Source organism: Malus domestica, chromosome 11 (genome assembly GCF_042453785.1).
Source record: "Malus domestica chromosome 11, GDT2T_hap1".
NCBI classification, from domain to species: domain Eukaryota; kingdom Viridiplantae; phylum Streptophyta; class Magnoliopsida; order Rosales; family Rosaceae; genus Malus; species Malus domestica.
In genome coordinates, this window is record NC_091671.1 from 3,713,884 (window position 1) to 3,733,195 (window position 19,312).

The following is a 19,312-nucleotide window of genomic DNA, read 5'->3' on the forward strand; positions in this document are numbered from 1 at the left end:
GTCTCCGTGTTTTTATTTGGCTAATTTAGTCATCATGTTTGTCCATGTTAGCCAATTAAGGACATTTCATTCAATCTCTTTTAAAAAATTCATAAGAAAAATTATATGAGATATAATTACCCTTTCTCTTTACAGAAAAATGAAAGTCAATGAGAAATAACACATATAAGAGATAAACTTCCAATCTGAAAAATGATTAAGGTTGTGACATAGAAGGGAGAGGGGGTAATGTTAGGGAGGAGGTCAGAGAGTTGGGAGGAGAATATATTTTTTTTAATTTTTAAATATTTTAAATCAAATAAATAATTTTATAAATAAGTTTATAATAATTTATAATATATTTTTTTCAAAAATTGGATAAAATGTCCTTAATTGGCTAACGGAGATAAACACAAGGACCAAATTGGCCAAATTGAAAACATAGGGACTAAATTGACTCAATGACTAAAACACAAGGACCATTTTAACATTTAAGCCTAAAAATAAGGAAAAAAAATTAGCACAAAAGGTGGATGGGGACAATACCTTGTGAAGGATAACATGACAGAGAGAATTGATGCAATGCAATGCAACCAATCTAATTTATAACTCTAGACTCTAGGGTAGCAGCTCACCATCATAATGGCAGATTGGTATAGACAAGACCACGGGCTGCGAAGATGGCTTCGCCTGCATCCTAAGAAGAAACACAATCACATATCAGCTATACCTGCTATCAAAGATTCAAAGGCATCAATGTAAACCAGCATGTCACATGATAATGAAGGTAGTGCAATTTCGTGTATTGTTTTAAATTGAAATTTTAGCGAAAGTATCTTAAATGTGCTCACTTGTATTTAAGTTATTGAACATGCAGATTGAATAAAGAAATCTATCTAATTAACTGAGAGAAAGAGGATTGCATAAAAAAAAAACAGCTAAAAGCTTCTTCAACTATGAAGTTGCTTGACTAATACATCGTATTAATGAAAACTAAAATGGTGGAGTCTACAGTACATCGGCGACTCAACATTACCAAATTCTTGCAAGTCAGACCACTTCACCAAAAAGGTTGCTGACCGGCCTGATGGACATGCGTATTTGCTCCAGCCAAACTTGCAATAGCCAGAGCCCCCTTCCCAAGAAATGTAAAGATAAAATGAGGGAATAGTTTATGTCGGAGCTAGATAAACTCCAATGTTGGCTAACAAAGCAAAATCATAACTCCACTCATATTATTATGGATAATAGTGATGCTAAAACATTGAATCGCTATTGTTAGCCTTCCGAAACATAAATATTGTTAATGCGTAAGGAGGTCGGAGACGCTCACCGTCAATGATAACAGAACCAAGAACTTGAACTCGTTGACCATAGATACCCATGTAGGACAACTGGGGACTCTCACCCGAGAATGTTCTTCAACAAAAATAATATTTGAATAAGCTCGGCCATTAAACTCCAACCACAATTGAATGAACAAGCACCAAACAACATTTACATTATTTCAGCATCAAAGAACACATTCACTAGGCAAGTCCATGGTTTTCTCACCAAAACAATGGCGTAACGTTTTCTCCAAGATACTAACACTCAATTTCAATAATCACAAGTTTTTATATTTTACCGCTTGACATGCTTTATGTTTGAACTGAGCACTAATTTGAATTGAAGTTAGGGAAATTTTATTTAAACTCATCTAACATATTTATATACCCAATTTACTCTTTTAATTTATTTGATTTTTAACTAAACTATTAATATCTCTTTAAACTCAAATTTAATACCTAATATACCCTCATAAACCCAATTCAATATGTGGATTTATTTTTACTCCCATTAAATTTTTAACTCAAAAGTTGCCGGCTGTGCCACTTGACTACTGAATAGCTATCACCAAATAAGCTCATTGATTCTTCAACAGATGTAAGATTGAATCCGTGAATCCGTTATTCCACTGTAACTTCCTTCTTCCTCTTCCCCTCTTCCTGTTGCCGACGAACACAGAAAAGTTAGAGAGAGAAAGATGGAGAGAGAAAGATAGGTAAAGGGAGATGGCGTTGGACTGGTCTTGCTCCCAAGTAAAAATGGCTTCCACGGAGGGTATAGTACCAATAACCAGGGCTTTTCTCGCTTCCTACTACGACACATACCAATTCCCCCCTCTCAAACGACATCGCTCGCCTCTCAGCCGAGATTCGATCCTTCACCGCCGACTTGCTCCGCCACTCTCCGGCGGCTCAAGGTCATCGTAATTTCAAAACCCTTTTGAAGATTTTACATATTTTTGCTAAAGTGATCAACTTTTTCCAATTTTTTGCTTGCAATCTAAAAAATTCAATATCTTGCATAGTGAATGAATCGAATGGGTTTAATTTTTAAGCGAGGAGAGATTGTTAGTCAGTGAATTGGATAGTGAACCTCCCCATAAAGTCGACAAAAACATGTGGAAGAATCAAGAGCATATGGAAGAGATACTATTTTTGCTTGAAAAACCCTAGGGGTGGGTTCAAAAAACCGAAAACCAAACCGAACCGAGGCCGAAAAAAACCGAACCGAAAAAACACCGAACTGAAACTGTCAAACCGAACCGAACCGAATCTGACCGGTTCGGTTTCGGTTGTTGAGGTTCGGAAACCGAACCGAACCGATATATATATATATATATATATTTAATTATTTTTTTAAATATTATAAATAGTTTAGTCATACAATCATAACAAAACATACCTTGTTGCTAAGTTGGTTTCGGTGAACTTTTTCAAGCCCCAACACACGGGTTCGAACCTCTAGGATGTCTGAGATGTTTTTTAATTTTTTTTGGAGAACTTAACAAAACCCTTTAACCCTAGCCACTAGCAGCCATACCTTTTCAGATTGATGTTTCATTCCCTTCCTCTCTCTCTCGTTCCCTGCCTCTTCTCCTCCAGTGTAACCCTAACCCAGCGCAGCCGAGCCTCATCTCTCTCTCGCTCTGTCTCTCTCGTTCCCTGCCTCTTCTCCTCCAGTGTAACCCTAACCCACGACGGCGCGACCCTTTTCCCTTATCCCTCTCCTCTGTACTCTGGACCCTCTCTCCTTCCTTCCCAACTCCGCCGCTCTTCCGCTTCGTCTTTTTCCTTCACAGCGACCTGCAAGTTGCGTGTGTGGAAACCCTCATGGTTTGATCAAGAAGTACGGCCTCATGTGCTGCAGGCAGTGCTTCTGCAGCAATGCCAAGGAAATCGGCTTCATCAAGGTAAAGGCTTCGAGAACCCTTAGCTACTGATCGTGTTCTGATTCCGTTTACTGAGCTGAGATTACACCGTTTCCACAATGTAATTGGGTTTCATTTTTCGAACTTTTTGTTTGCAGTACCGTTAAGTGGCTGATATTCAAACATTCCAGGAGTCGATGATTTGGCCCAAGATAAGTACTAGTAGTAGTGGTTTCTGAGTTCTCATCAACTTTTAAGAAGATATTTTTGTTTTAGCTGATCTGCTGTTGAACTTGAATTGGTTGTCAGACTTAAGAATATTTGTTATTAATGAATTAAAGTTTGATTTATGTTCTCTTTTGTGTGGTTGTTTGTTGTTTCTCTTGTTCTTTTCTTGGTCATCTCGAGTTGCTTGCTTAGCATTCCTTGGTTCCGAAGAGATTTTTGCTTAACAATCTATCTATTATTGAACTTGAAACTGGCAGTAAGTGGTTATCCACATTCTATGTGTAGTGTTTGTTTTGAAAGTGATGTACCGTGTTCTTGCTATGTTCTTTAGGCTGTAGTTATGATGCAGACTAAAGTAGTTTAAGCGGATGGGAAGGCTTGAGGAAACACATGAGGATTTGACATATGATCACCCCTTGCACTTGCTTTAATTGCAGAGGAATTCATTGCTTTTATGGTTGCCACTACCAAAATTTAGTAATCTATCAACAGTGGCAAGATGATTGACATTACCATTTCATTTCTTATCAGATTAATTGGTTGAAATTTTAGATTATTTGGTTGAAATTTGAAATATATTTTAGATTGCATTGGTGAGGATTTGTAGTAGTGGCAAGATGATTGACATTACCATTTCTTCTTCTGTAGTATTTGCACCTCCTTCTGATGGTAAACTTTATAACCAAAGGGATGATGGACTTCCCATTGACATTAAATTACCTGTTAAGCACATCTTGATGGGTCTATCTTATGTTTATGCACTTCTATTTGCATTCTTGATGGGTCTATCTTATGTTGGGGTTGTTTTGCATTTGTTGGAGGAAAAAAAAAAAAAAAAAAAAACCGAAACCGAACCGAAAAAACCGAACCGAAAAAAATTTGGGCCGAACCGAACCGAACCGAAATTTCGGTTTGGTTTCGGTTTTGGCAAAAAACCGAACCGATTAGAACCGAACCCAGCCCTAAAAAACCCCATTGGCCTCAAACTGTAAGTCTAAGCTAAGTTAATGTACGGTTTAATTATATTGTTTGGGTTTATTGATAAATTTGAGTTTTATTATTAATTTTATTTTGTACTTAATAGTAATTATGCAATAGGATAAAATAGACAATTAACATTCAAAATTTTAAGTTGGGTGTAAAAAGAAGTTGTATAGGTTTAAATAAAATTTCCCTTGAAATTATTATACATTTAATTGAATCCCAAAAGTGAGATGTTTTAGCTGAGTAGATAAAATTGAAAAAAAAGAAAAGAATTAAGAAAAATTTAAAAATGAGAAGTGGGAAATGCTCGAAATTGAGCATACTATAATGAGTTTCCGAGAAAACACTAGATCCCCAAAATACCGTTGCCTACAATAACATAATCAGATGTTTTGTTCAACCAGATCCTCTCAGGATCTTTTTGATGAGGATCATAGAGATTCGTGAATCGTGTCTATTTATCGTACATAGTACAATTAATTTTTATCAAGTACTATTTGTGTTTAATTTTAAATAAAAATATTTAAAATGATTCTGAATTGATATTTTTGCCCATGTTTTAACTGTTATTTATTTATTTATTTATTTTTAACAAACAATATATCTACACTTACTTTTGGGTATTGATCAAATATAGCAAAAAATTAACCTTTAATTTTAAAAATGTCAGTTTTTATAAAAACTTTCAAATATATACAAAATCTCATTTAAGTAGACGCAAATACCCTCAAATTTAAAATGCAAATAAACTAAAAAATCAAAACCCTAGACTTAAGAAATGGTGGTGACCTGTATATAGTAGGAAACGGTAAAGACTTGTGCAGCCCTAAACAACGATGATTGTATTTTTTTGCATTGCTTCCCATCAACTTTTTCTCTTTGCTTTTGTCGATTCTACGTTTTCTCTTTGCTTTTGTTGTTTCTTCTTCAATTGAATATTTATTAAAGAATGAATTGTCAATAGTAACGCTATTTATCTCAATTTTCCTTTGGTATGAAGCAATCTCTTTGAAATCTGTGAGTCTTCGACTGTAATTGTTTCATATGTGCATTTCACTTACTGAGAATATTCTATGAAAGCAGTTCGTGCAATTATCTATTTCTATAATAACTTGTTTGTGCAAAGATTCATGTTTCCAGCTAATAATGTACATAACAAACCTCCATTTAATTGTAAAAGTTATGTCATGCCTATTAAAGATAATCAAATAGAACGTATTCATGTCTATTCGATTATACTGAAAAAAGCATGGAAAAGTTTTTACTATTCAATTATATTGAATAAGCCTGGAAAATTTTTGTCATGTCTTAATTAGGTAGATTAAAAGATGTAAAAAAAGCCTTTAGGGAACAAAGTCGACTATATTATATTTTTCCAACCTGGGGATTGTCCTTATTGCTGAGAATTTGAATGATGTACTAAGGTTTCTTTATTATTTATTGAAATAAAATTGAGAGACATTTTTGTTTTTCGTTTGGAAAATAAATGAAAATAAAAAGGAGAAAATTTTAGTGAGAGATTATAGCATAAGAAGTCTTTTAGTCAATAATTAGTTATTCACTAGAAATAGTGCCCGCGCGTTGCTGCGGGATTAGAAAATGTATGAGAAAATATGTTTCAAAAGGATAAAATAATATAGATATTTATAGAATGATCAAGTTTGAATGAAAGGTGCAGAACCATTTGTATAGAAAATGAGAACAAAGGGATTAAATTCAAATAGAGGAAGAGGTATTATGATGTTAGTAAACAGAAAATTGACCTATGTTTTAAAGAAAATTTTTGAGAGTCTAATATAAGTTCCTATATTTCCGTTGTTTTCCTTGTTCATTCACAAACCCAAAAAAAATCTTCTGTTTACTTTATCCAACCATTGAACTTTTATAGAGTCAATAAAGAACACTAACCTCAATTGGGAGCAAAAGAGTGCTCCACCATCACATGATTGAGTTTTATAAGGTCTTCCATGTTTACAAAACATTCATAACTAAATTTATTAAAGGCTCAACTTTGTACATGGAATAGAATGCTACACAGCAAATTAGAAACAACAGAAAAACAGAAACAAAAATGAGAAAAGGATACGGTTATGCACCCTTGGAAGAATGCAAATCGAGAACTGTAATTTTCTTTGGAGCCAAAAAGAATCAAATGGTCAAAAAGCCATGAAAAAAGTTGAAAACCCACAAAAAACCAAAATCTTATATGATTTTCCTCATACTAATCACACAACGAAAACTACAAATAACAAAACAGGAAAAAAATGAAAACGATATGGCAATGCATTGTTGGTAGGATCCATATTGATAATTGTAATTTTACTGTGGGGCGAAAATGATGAAATGGTCAATGGAAACATGATAGACAGATTGAAAAAGAAAAATTGAAGCCAAGGAAAATCTTGAAAATTCACACAAATCCAAAATCCTATAGGAGTGTGTAAATGGCAAAATTCAAACAGGTTGAATAAAAGCAACACTTGAAATAATTTAAACAATGACATTGTTAATCAAGAGTTAATTCATTAGTATTTTATCTGTAAAAGTGAAGTGAAACATGTAAAAAGATGGATCAGATATAGCTAGTTAGATGCCTCTTTGTAATATAGAGACAAAGTATGCTGAGTTATTTCAGCCTTCATCATTTGGAGAAATAATCATCACTTCCATCTTTTCTCTTCAGAGGAATTGGTTGCTACCAATTTATACACAAAAACTTTCTCCTTTTGACGTATTGTGAACACATGGCTAATTGGTTGGTTGTCTAATGAGAGGTTTGAGTTGGACATACAAAAGTATAGATGAAGATGTTCTGATTGAAGATATACTTTGTACATATGTCCCCCTTAACTCATCAATGGTCAAGCAAGGAATAAGCTATGTATTCAGATTAGGTAAAAACGAAGATCGTTTGTATATACATACATTGGTAGCAACGAATTCCTCTGAAGAGAAAGGTTAGTAAATATTGAATTTAAACGGGAATCAGCAAAGAAAAGAAAGTTAAGAAAAACATACCATTAAGTCATTCCATTGTAGTTGAGGATTTAGGCCATACCTAATAATCTTTGCTTTTATACTGTGCTTAACATATTTGTTGTAGCTGCAACTTGGTTGTTGAATTTGTCATGTGTCTTCTTTTCATTGAATCTGCGGAGGAAGAGGTTAACATCTCACTATACATTGAAAAAGCAATTGTAAAAACTTTGTTTATTAGAACATGTTTAATCTCTTTGAAAATGTTTGAATTCTTTTTTTAATTTAGGTAGAAAATTGGAAATGGATATATACTATATGTTTAAGGAAATATTAAAAAATAGGATAGGCAGATGGAATAGTTTTGAGGCTTTACCATAATTAAAATAAATGTGCAATTGCAGCATTTATTTCCTATGTAAGCAAACTAAAAACAGTAGTTCCAATGAAGGTAACCTGCATTTGGTTGAACAAAAGTGGGTAAGAATATTAATGTAGCAGTAAGAAAGTATTTAACAAAAGAAGGTGATCAAATGATAACTATATAAATTGCTCAATATGTACTCATGATTATAAACAAATTATTGTAAATTTTGTAACACGTCTTTAAATACTATATTTTTTGTATAATTGTTTAAATTGTTTTCTCCATTTCCTATCAATATTTTTAAACCTTTTCTTGATGTAACTCTAGATAATGCAACATATAATTGACCATGAGTAAAAACAGGTTCAGGAAGATATAATCCAACTTGTTTCAAAGATTGTCCTTGGCTTTTATTAATGGTCATTGCATAACATGGTCTAACTGGAAATTGGCGTCTTTTGAAAATAAAAGGCCATTTGCTTTCAGTTGCTGCAAGAGTGATTCTTGGAATGAAAACTTTGTGACCAATATTAGTTCCAGCAAGAATTTTAGCCTCAATAATTCTATCAAATAATTGTGTCACAATCAATCTAGTTCCATTGCATAAACCCAAAGATTGGTTTAAATTTCGTAATAACATAATTGGCATTCACACTTTTAAAATGAGATTGTGTGTAGGCAAACCGTTGAAATCAAGTTTGTTTAAAAATTCTGTAGGATACATTGTTTCAAGATTTTCAAAATTTCCATTTGAAGAACACAAAGAATCATAACTTAAAAATGTATGATGTTCTCTAGGTAATAAATTAGTTATATAATCATTTACATCCGACACAGTTGTGTTTCGAGGTGTAATAATAGCTCGTTCTCTTAGATATACAAAATCGTCAAAAGAATTTTCAAAATTGGGAAAAGTTGCACAAAAGATTGCAGCAATTGGGTTTGTGGAAGAATGGATTATTAAATCTTTAGGTATTTCAATCACAGATGTATCAATGTCATTTGAATCATTTAGTGCATCTATGTTATCAATTTCTCCATCACCTACTTTTAAAATCCAATTTGCAAAATCTTTGATTTTTTGTTTTTCATCAATGCTTATATCATTTCTTAACAACCTCATATTTTCTTTTAAACGAAAAATTTTAAAATGTGGCCACAAATAAGAATTGTTTAAAGAAGCATTTATTATATCTTCTTTGTTTGCTCCAGGAATAACAGGTAATATTTGTCGAAAATCACCTCCTAATAAAAGGGGTTTACCACCAAATGGAACAATGTTATTCGGAGCATGTAAATGTGATAGAATATCAGAAAGTGATTTATCCAATGCTTCAAAACAATATTTATGATTCATAGGTGCCTCATCCCATATAATCAAATCAGTTTTTTCAATTAATGTGGCAAGATGAGTTTTTTTCTTTATTGGACAAATTGATGTATCAGTAATAACCAACGGAATTTTAAACCTAGAGTGAGCTGTTCTACCATTTGGTAATAATAATGATGCTATTCCTGATGATGCCACAGCTAAAACAATTTTGCCTTCAGATCTAAGCTTACTTATAATTGTATCCCATAAAAATGTTTTTCCAGTACCTCCATGGCCATAGACAAAAAATAATCCTTGTTTTCTTGTATTTACAGTATCTATAACAGTATCATATACATATTTTTGTTCTTCATTAAGTTGTGATTTCAATATTTCATGTTTTCTATATAATTCTTGACAATCATAATTTAATTCTTCTCTTAAAAGTTTATTTTTTATTTCTAGCATCTTTTTTTCATCAGGCATTGGCAAACAATGTTTTTGCAAAGAGCTAGATGCATTGTTAAAAAGTAATTCTAGCTCAAATAAGACAGAATTTTTTAGTTCATCTTCCGGAACAATCATATTAGGAATTGCAAAAGTTTTTTGCAGCTTGTATAAAATATCGTCATACATATTTTTCCAATGAGTATCAAAAAGAATTTCAGGATTTGCAACATCGCAAAACAAAACTATTGTAACAAATAATTGTCTTAACTGAGGAGATGATGCAACATGTGTAGCAGTTGATAAAGCATCTAACCATTCTTTATCATCACCTAATAATCCTAATGATTTACATGCAGCTTGATATGAAGAATGGAGAACACCATTAACAGTTTTGATATCATCAAAATTCAATGCACCTTTTTTCAAATTTAAAAGCATTCTTAAATAATATAACTCACCAGATGCAGGGTGCACATATGCTATCCTACCAATTGATCCTTTGCGTTTCCTTGGCTTCCAAAACTTCTGTCGTCCATCATATAAAAACTTGGATGGCATCTGAGCATAAGTTAGCAAGCGTGATTCATTATAAATTTTATTTGCTTCAAACCAAGCTGTTAACATAGTATGTTCAGAAGCTCTTTGATTAATAATTGATTCCAATGATTGATTACCACTGAAAACAATGTTTTGTTCTAATGGTAAATGGACAGGTAATCGCTCAACAGAAGGTTCTCTATAATGTATTGAATATTGGAACAATCTCCAAACAGCCTCATATGGTGATATGTATCTACAATTGAGATATGCTAATATTTCATCATTTGAATCTTCTTGAAGAAGTAACCGTGCTCTATCTGAACCTTTATTAATATATTTGAACAAATACTTTATAAGCATAGATTGACAACATGATTCAACATTTATATGAGCATTGTATCTCAAAAGTAGTTCTGCATTATAAGGAACAACAAAGCTATTATCAATTTTGATGCCATTTTTTATGAAAAATTTTGTATCATCGTCACAACGCTTATAAATTGGAAAACCATTAGGCTCAAATAGTGTTTCATTTTTATATGGTTTTGGAAAATTTTTTGAACACTTATTTTCTCGCATGCAAGGAGACTTTGAATTAATGTGACCACATGGACCATGAATCATAAATTGATTAACAATTTCATAAAGCTTTGGATTAACAATTTTATCCGGTATTTCAGCTGAAATAATAGAATCTATATCACATGAGGAATGACACTTGAAGTTTGATTTTAACCATATTAATATATGAGAATGAGGCAAACCTCTTTTTTGAAATTCAATCGTGCAAACATCTGTTTATAAGAAAAATAAAAGAAAACAAACAAACAGAGAAAAAAAATTATGTTAGGTCAGAGAAAAATAAATAAACATTAATAAAGGAAAAGAAGGACTCTTAGAGACTTACTTGCTTCAACTTCTCCAAAAGGTTTTCCAGATTTTATAAAGTGAAGCATATCATCGAGTTTCATTTTAAATACTCTGGAAATTATATCAGGCCTATCTTCAGGTTTGAATCCTGGTTTTTTCTGAAATTCTCTTATGATTTCTGGCCACTTTATATTGCATGTGAATGTTATGAATAAATCAGGATGTCCATATTCTCTGCAAATAGCCATTGCATCTTGATAATTATTAATCATATATCTAGGACTCCCTGTGTATGAAGCAGGCAATACAATTTTTTGTCCCAAATTGTTTGCATCATTATCACCCCTTGACATCGCATCATAAATTCCTTTGTAAACTTCACTTCTTAAATTTTTTTGGTTTTGCCTAATGTAATCTAACCTATCTTCTTCAAGTGTTGCATAAGAATCAACCAAATATTGTTGAAAAAGTCTCCCCCCTTTTAACAATGTTGTTAAGCATGGTTCTCGTTCTTGAATTTGATACGCTATAAAAGCTCTCATGGGTATCCTTTGTCTTTTAGTCTCTGAACCCTTATAATTTTTGTTCCATTTTAAATCAGGTCTATAACCATCTTCACCGTATGGGAAAAGAAGAGGATATTGCAAAGACATAAATTTTGGATTTAATTTTGTAACACGCTTTAATCCTTCACTTTTAGACTCAATAATAATATCTCTATTAGAATCAGCAAGTCCTATATCACCAACTATCAGACCACTTATTTCATCACTTGTTGGTTGGTCATATTGTTTACCATCTGTTGTTTCTCTTGCTGATAATCTCATTTTCAAAGAAGTGAGTCTATTAGTTTCAAACTTATCTCTTGCTGTTCGAAAAAGCTTAACTAACTCATTTGACATATCAAACATCTTAATCAAACCTTCAACAATTTTTGGATCAAGCTTTCTATTATTTCCATCAGATTCAAAAGCCTTCAATCGATTTTGTACTTCATTGTATGTATCATAGACATATAATTGTGCAAATTTTGGACACTCATTGTCAGCAGGCAACAGAGATCCCATCAAATGGCAAACTTGACCACTAATTTTGAAAATATAAGGACCTGAACCATCATTAATTGAGTGATCAATTTTGGCTCCCATCGAAGTAAATGAAAACATAGAATTGTAAGCTCTAATATTTTCTCGAAATGATAAACTTTTTGGACCACCATTTGGATCAAGCAAAGATTCTAAAAAAGGCGGTGTTGGTTTTGGATTTGGAAAAGCAATTTTTCCTTGTTGACAACAAAGAGTGAAAATAGGTTCATCTTTTTTACATACTTGCTTAAGAGACTCTTTCAACCAAAAATAGGCACCGCAGTGACTACATTTATAATTCTTATCCCCAAAATCCACATAATCTTTTAAAACCCCTGCAAAAAAAATACACAGGAAAGAAAAGAAAGAAAACAGGACTTAGAAAAGATATGCAATAAACTAAATATAAATTTACACGATAACAGAAATATATTTTTATATAAATTAAAAAACATACCAGTTCTGCTTTTCTGGAAGAATGCTTGGCCCTTGTTCATAAGATTGTAATTTTGAGGATCAATCGTTTTTTCAGCCATGTTATCAGAATTATCCAACAAATTAATAGGTTTTTTACCTTTTCGATCAGAAGGCTGAACAATTTTTTCAACAGATGCAGTATGCTGCACTTTATCATAATTAGCATTTTTCAAATCGCATTGTACAACAGCTGATCCACTACTACTACACTGATGTTTAAAATATGGAGTTCGAAGAAATGTATCAATCTGAGATAAAACAGCGTTTTCATGATTTTCAAGATAACTGGTTCTACACACTTTTCTTGGCTGATGGTCACACTGAACCAAGACATTATATTCATTATCACTATTTGTTTGTTTTTTGTTGTTATCATCATTGACCAACGCATTTATAGATCTTTTAGACATGTTGAAAACAAATTGTTATGAGGAAAAGCGAAGAGCTGCAAAAAAGATGGGAAAAAAAAAGAAAAAAAAAGTGAAAAAAATATTAACACATAAATCACACAGCAAAAAAACATAACAAACATTAATTATGAACAAACCATCAAAATTAGGATTTCAATTTAAAGTTAAAGGAAATACCAAGTTTATTCATACTTTATAAAACAAAATCGAAACAAATACTTAAAATTTGATCTTAACAATTCCAAAATTTTAGCTCACTCACCTTTAGTACAGAAATCTTTCAAACACAAAGACAAAGACGCCACAGCGTGAAAGCACAGTATTTTGAAACCCTCCTTTTTTTTCCAACTTGCAGAGTTGAAATTTTTCAAGCACCTGTATTTGTCAAGAGAAATCATCACATTATATCAATAAAAAAAATCATCGGTAACAAAATCGATACACATGAAAAAACAAACAGTGTACAAATAACAGTCAGGATGAAAATGTGCTTGGTGAACAGAAAGACAAAGAATGGTTCACGTGGCCACCCCAAAACAGGTTGAAAATTAAGCTTCACTATGAATGGAAAGATTAATAGATGATAATTAAGAAGGCCTGATACCCAAGCCAAAATCGGAGATATCCTTTGTAAACAAAAAGATTGAGCATTTCCACTAATTTTATTTTTTGGGGGGGGGGGGGGGTGGTGTTTGGGAAAGCTCATAAAAAGACATCAAATTTTATACTTATTGCATGCAAGGTATGCAACAGCTTCCCACCGCTTAAAATCACATAAATAAAGGGAATAGAATCAAGAAAAAAAGTTAATTACACAATAATTACACCTTCACTAAGATTAATAAATTAACCAAGGAAATAAATTATAAAAATGAAGACCATGAGAATAATTGGCTCACCTTTGTACTGTGATTTGCTGCCAAAAAACAAAAATAATGTCATATACATTAAGCCTGCCTAATTACTAAAAACAAAACATTTTGCGAGAAGTAAGAACATACCCAAACTTGTTTGCAAATAGATGAGAAAATTTTATACCTGAAACAAATGGGAAATTTATTAGGAAAGATAGATCAGCCCATATGTGTGTAATCTATATGCAAAAAACTACTTTCTTCATCAGCCAAGTCGTTTCACAAATAAATAAAAAAACAGAATCATATCTTGAACAATGCCAATTAATGATTTCCCATTTCCTTAAGCCCAACATGAAAGCCAATGAACTAATGAAAGATCGAAAAACAGAAACAAAAAACCTCAATTAAGCAATCAACTGGAATCAAATGGAGAACTGTTTAACAGACCTGGAAAACTACTATAAAAGGTTTGAAAATTACCCAGTAAGATTAAAAAAAAAAGATGAGATGGAGCGAGAATCACATACCAGCAACACGTTTAAATATGTAGGCTCCTCTGAGAGAGTATCAAGACTGACTGATGAGAGTGCAGAGAAACGAATGATTAAGAAATTAAAGCTCTAAGCTCAAATTTGGGGCTTCCACTTTCCAACTGGGCAAGAAATAACAGAGAAAACACAGAGAGAGTCAATCCACCAAAAATATTAATCAAATGGGTTTCTTCTAATTCAAATTTTGGACCACCCAAATTCCGATGATGCAATAACCCAAAATTCCAACAGATTGAAGCTCTCACAGGTTACAAATCATCAATAACCAGCAATAAAAAATTTGAAAACAGTAATAATGTAGCAAAAAGAAATTAAAGTTGCGAGCCATTCTCTAAATCTCAGGCAGCAATCCAAATCACCAATAATTTGCACATAATGATAAGAATCTAATAGTACTCCAATTGTTTAAAACCCAAGTTCCAGAAATCATGAAAAATGTTACAACAGCAGATAACAAAGGGTCAAAAAAAAAAAAGAACAGCCACACCTTCTGAAATAAAAAACAAAACCAAAGAACACATTCACACCATCGGTCCAAACGATATCTAGAAAAGAAAAAAAAATTGACAGACAAAACGCATGTAAACATATCAAAAAAAAAAAAAAAAAAACTGTAGACAGAAGGAAATCACAAAACTCACGAAAAAGGAATTGAAGACAGCAAAGCCAACTTTTTATACCAAGCAGTGACAACGACGGCACAGAGATGAATTTTTACAAACGAACCGTTCGGAGCGAGCAGAGAGAGATGAGAACATAAAGGTTGAAAAATTAGGGTTCGAGACCGTGCCTCACCACAGCAAAGCTAACTTTTTATACGAAGCAGCGACAGCGACCGGACAGAGGAAATTTTTATAAACCGATTGACCGGCGCGAGCGGACAGAGATGAGATTCAAAAGGGAGAAAAATTAGGGTTTGAGAGATAAAGAAAGCTAATCCCAAAATGGCTGAGAACGGCGACAACAATTTAGAAAAAAGGAAAGAGCATCCAAAGAAATCGAAACAGGAAAGGATCAACCCGTGGCCTTCGAGGGCAAGGCAGTCTTTTCACTGTGGAAAAGATGGCAAAAATTTGGCTTAACAAACAAATCGAGGGGTATTTTAGTCCGCGCACTGTCCGTGAACAGTAACGCGGTTTTGGGGTTTTAGTATAGGTATAATATCAATTGAGGGTACTTATATCTATTTAAGTGGAATTTTGAATATATTTGAAAGTTTTTATAAAAATTGACATTTTTTAAATTAATGGTTTCTAATACTTTTTTATTTTTAAGTAAAATGACGGATTTAGCCTGCGTGGTCTATCTGCTACTTTAACGCTCTTACCCTGCAACAACGCCGCCTCCGGGCCGCTCCTCTGCAAGTTTTTCCGAATCGCCGTACGTCGGCCTTCGCCATCGACTTATCCCTCGAGACCTTACCATCAAGTAATGAAGGAATGGATGTGTATTGATCCCAAGCAAATCATCCCCACATGCACATCACCCTTTTCTCAATCCACAAGTTTTCGCGTCAGGGGAGCAATCCACAAGAAAATCCTCCCACAACCCTTCGTGTTTTTTTTTTTTTTTTTGGGATCCTCCATCTCTTCAAAATTAACAAATTCTATCACTTAGGTCAGAATCAAGATATAAGATGGTGGGAAATGGAAGAAACCCGAAGCAAAATTGGGAAATTTGGGTCTACTCTTTGAATGCCTCAGAGAAATTTAGTTGAATTTATATGTGAAATTGTTGTTTTTTGCTCCTAATGTGCTATTGAAATCTCTGGAGGCAGAGCACCCAATAATCAACTCCAATTTCCAGACGAACACAAAGTCGTCTTCTTTGCAGGTTCTTCTCTACCAGGTCAGCATCTATGCATTGCAATAATATACTCTATATATATAGATGTATGTATACGTCTGCAAGTTTGTTTCAATCTTTCACTGTACTAGATTTTCCAGTAAATCTGGTCATCAGGTGCTTAAAGTTTTGAATTTAGTGATTGGCTTAATCACTATTAGGAGTTTAATATTGGATTTGTTAGGCTTATTCCTGTTTTAGTGAAGTCTGTTAGAAAGGAGCTGAGTTCCCAGAATTGTATCAGATCAGAATTTACAAACAGAAATAAAAGGTCGTACCCATGCACAAGGCTCCCGCTTTACGCAGGGTCTGGGAGAGGTGAATGTCGGCTAGCCTTTATGGAGAGGCCGCTCCCAAGTCTCGAACCCGAGACCTACCGCTCATGGGCGAAAGCACTTGCCATCGCACCAAGTGCGACCTCTTAATTTACAAACAGAAATACAAACCAAAAAATATATTGGAGCCCTGCTCCCTTCTACTTCATCTTCTCCATTTGCCATTACCATCGCTGCTTGCTGGTTGAGATAGGGTTATGAGATTTGGGCTCTATCACACTTGGGTTCTTTGGTATCTGATTGGTTGATTATGTCTGAACTTTTTGGGTTTATTGGGTTTTTAGTTCTTGGTTGTTCCTTTTAAGCAAGATTTGAATTTTTGTTTAGAGAATTGGGCTTAATTTGAAAACAGTTTTATAGAAAGCCGGGCATCATGTCAATGCCAGAAAAGCCTAATTCGGTACGTACACATGGTGACCTGAGGAGAGGGAACCTTGCGTTCAAGCACTTTACTGAACTGGAACCAATGTCTAAGATTGTTGGTCATTGATGAAAATGAAATTGGAACTCCTTTCTTTACGTTGGAAGACTACAAAACCGCAAAAAAAGGCAATCCTCTCATGGACATGCAATACTCTTGATACGTAAAGGGGCTTTCAGCACAAATTAATAAGAGCATACACCAGTGCAACTGAGGTTTGGAGAACGACTCTTAAAATATTCGAATCATTCATCATCATGACATATAAGATAGCTGTACAATTAACCGAAAGATTTGTTACTGATAAATGTATTTCCAGTTTCAGCATGTTCCTCTCTCTGCTCTCTGTGGGAGGAGGTTATCAGAAAGTTACTCACCCTTGGTGTCTGCATAAGCTCAAGTTTGGACTTGTGCCGGAACTGGTTCATGTGTCAAGCATGCACGCACCAAGGACCAAGTCGCTCGACCCGCTGCATGGAGAAAGCTGGAGATGATCGGATAATTAATGTTGAAAGAGTATGGAAAACTTGCAACATGAAAGTTGTAAATGGATTGCATGCTGTGTTTTAACACATGTTTTAGACATTTTTATTTAAATAACATTAAACTCTTGATGTTGTTTGAAATTGAAAGTACATGGATCTTCAGAGCATCGTATAATCTATTTTTAGGCAAGGAATGTGGGATATTTTGGGCTAGTATCGTCCTTTTCCAGGTTGACTTCTCTCTTTTTGTAAAGGACACCTGACGATCGAAAGTAACCCAAGTGAAAGAGGCAGGCCCTCTTCTGGAATGGATGCTAGCTTTGGACAATCTTCGAGGCTCAGAGTCTGAAGAGAGGTGAGGAATTGAATGCCCTTGCTGATTTTCTTCAGATTTAGGAAGTCATAAATTTCGAGTTCAGTGAGAGATTTGGGAGCAGCATCTCCTCCTTCCCATCAGGTGGAAATGACAACACATCTGGATCTTCACTTCTGATCAACAACTTTCTAAGAGAGGAGAGTTTGTGCAACCCCCACTCCAACTCCCAGAGCCGCTTACAACTCTCGACTTTATAAATTCCAAGTGATGTCAGGTTGGGAGGAAATGAATCAAGATATAAAGATGGTGGGAAATGGAAGAAACCTGAAGCAAAATTGGGAAATTTGGGTCTGCTCTGTGAATGCCTCAGAGAAATTTAGTTGAATTTTATCTGTGAAATTGTTGTTTTTTGCTCCTAATGTGCTATTGAAAGCTCTGGAGGCAGAGCACCCAATAATCAACTCCAATTTCCAGAAGAACACAAAGTCGTCTTCTTTGCAGGTTCTTCTCTACCAGGTCAGCATCTATGCATTGCAATAATATACTCTATATATATAGATGTATGTATACGTCTGCAAGTTTGTTTCAATCTTTCATTGTACTTGATTTTCCTGTAAGTCTGGTCATCAGGTGCTTAAAGTTTTGAATTTCATGTTTTATTATTCGTACCACTTTGTTATGAACTTAGGATTTAGTGATTGGCGTAATCACTATGAGGAGTTTAATATTGGATTTGTTAGGCTTTTCTTGTTTTTAGTGAAGTCTGTTAGAAATGCAGCTGGCATTAAAGGTGAAAGTCTATAAAAGGGAGCTGAGCTCCCTGAATTGTATTAGATCAGAATTTACAAACAGAAATAAAAAGGTTGTACCCAGTGCACAAGGCTCCCGCTTTACGCAGGGTCTGGGAGAGGTGAATGTCGGCTAGCCTTACCTCCATTTATGGAGAGGCTGCTCCCAAGTCTCGAACCCGAGACCTACCGCTCATGGGCGAAGGCACTTGCCATCGCACCAAGTGCGACCTCTAATTTACAAACAGAAATACAAACCAAAAAATATATTGGAACCCCTGCTCCCTTCTACTTCATGTTCTCTATTTTCCATTACTATCGCTGCTTGCAGGTTGATTATGTCACACTTGGGTTCTGAGATTTGGGCTCTGTCACACTTGGGTTCTTTGGTATCTGATTGGTTGATTATGTCTGTGAAATTTTAAGGTTTATTGGGTTTTTAGTTCTTGGTTGTTCCTTTTGAGCAAGATTTGAATTTTTGTTTAGAGAATTGGGCTTAATTCGAAAACAGTTATATAGAAAGGAGAATATGGAGTGCCCAGTGGCAGGAAGAGGAGGAAGAGCTCGTCATGTCAATGCCAGAAAAGCCTAATTGGGTACGGACACATGGTGACCTGAGGAGAGGGAACCTTGCGTTCAAGCACTTTACTGAACTGGAACCAATGTCTAGTGACAGATACAAAGTAGCAGGGAGTATGTTTGCCAACGCTGGAGAAAACGAAAATGCAACTGAAATTTGGAAACTCATTGGAGAAAATGAATTGGAGATTACTCGTGGGATGAGTTTCATCAAAATAGATGGTGCCGTCCATGAGGTTGTAGTGTGGACTATTCATCATA

General features: G+C 34.2%; 1 protein-coding gene, 4 long non-coding RNA genes and 1 other non-coding gene across 7 annotated transcripts; 3 read left to right on the plus strand and 3 right to left on the minus strand.

The window, feature by feature from the left end:
- Window positions 1-587: 587 nt before the first annotated feature.
- On the minus strand, window positions 588-6,637 carry LOC114825255 (uncharacterized). Its single transcript, XR_011572986.1, has 5 exons — window positions 6,474-6,637; window positions 6,296-6,375; window positions 1,313-1,398; window positions 1,016-1,114; window positions 588-676 (listed from the first exon to the last, which is right to left on the minus strand). It is a non-coding gene; the product is annotated as an uncharacterized lncRNA (long non-coding RNA).
- LOC103425209 (uncharacterized) lies at window positions 3,017-3,525 on the plus strand. The gene is made up of 2 exons (XR_527882.4): window positions 3,017-3,217; window positions 3,334-3,525. It is a non-coding gene; the product is annotated as an uncharacterized lncRNA (long non-coding RNA).
- Window positions 6,638-6,954: 317 nt separating the features above from the next.
- Window positions 6,955-7,057, minus strand: LOC114819885 (small nucleolar RNA Z103). The gene has a single exon (XR_003767183.1). It is a non-coding gene; the product is annotated as a small nucleolar RNA Z103 (small nucleolar RNA).
- Window positions 7,058-7,316: 259 nt separating this feature from the next.
- LOC139189270 (uncharacterized) lies at window positions 7,317-14,298 on the minus strand. Its single transcript, XM_070807867.1, has 8 exons — window positions 14,259-14,298; window positions 13,876-13,912; window positions 13,137-13,249; window positions 10,940-12,322; window positions 10,797-10,826; window positions 9,951-10,050; window positions 7,740-7,819; window positions 7,317-7,537 (listed from the first exon to the last, which is right to left on the minus strand). Exons 4-6 carry the CDS (start codon window positions 12,066-12,068, stop codon window positions 10,028-10,030), a joined length of 1,182 nt encoding a protein of 393 aa, XP_070663968.1. The 5' UTR covers window positions 12,069-12,322; window positions 13,137-13,249; window positions 13,876-13,912; window positions 14,259-14,298; the 3' UTR covers window positions 7,317-7,537; window positions 7,740-7,819; window positions 9,951-10,027.
- A 1,336-nt stretch (window positions 14,299-15,634) lies between these two features.
- Window positions 15,635-17,535, plus strand: LOC103451447 (uncharacterized). Of its 2 annotated transcripts, XR_011572982.1 has the most exons (3): window positions 15,635-16,130; window positions 16,823-17,098; window positions 17,203-17,535. It is a non-coding gene; the product is annotated as an uncharacterized lncRNA (long non-coding RNA). The 2 variants fall into 2 exon arrangements; XR_011572983.1 differs by lacking the exon at window positions 17,203-17,535 and having other exon boundaries at window positions 15,991-16,130; window positions 16,815-17,016.
- A 461-nt stretch (window positions 17,536-17,996) lies between these two features.
- On the plus strand, window positions 17,997-19,196 carry LOC139189272 (uncharacterized). Its single transcript, XR_011572985.1, has 2 exons — window positions 17,997-18,200; window positions 18,984-19,196. It is a non-coding gene; the product is annotated as an uncharacterized lncRNA (long non-coding RNA).
- The last annotated feature ends 116 nt before the right edge of the window (window positions 19,197-19,312 follow it).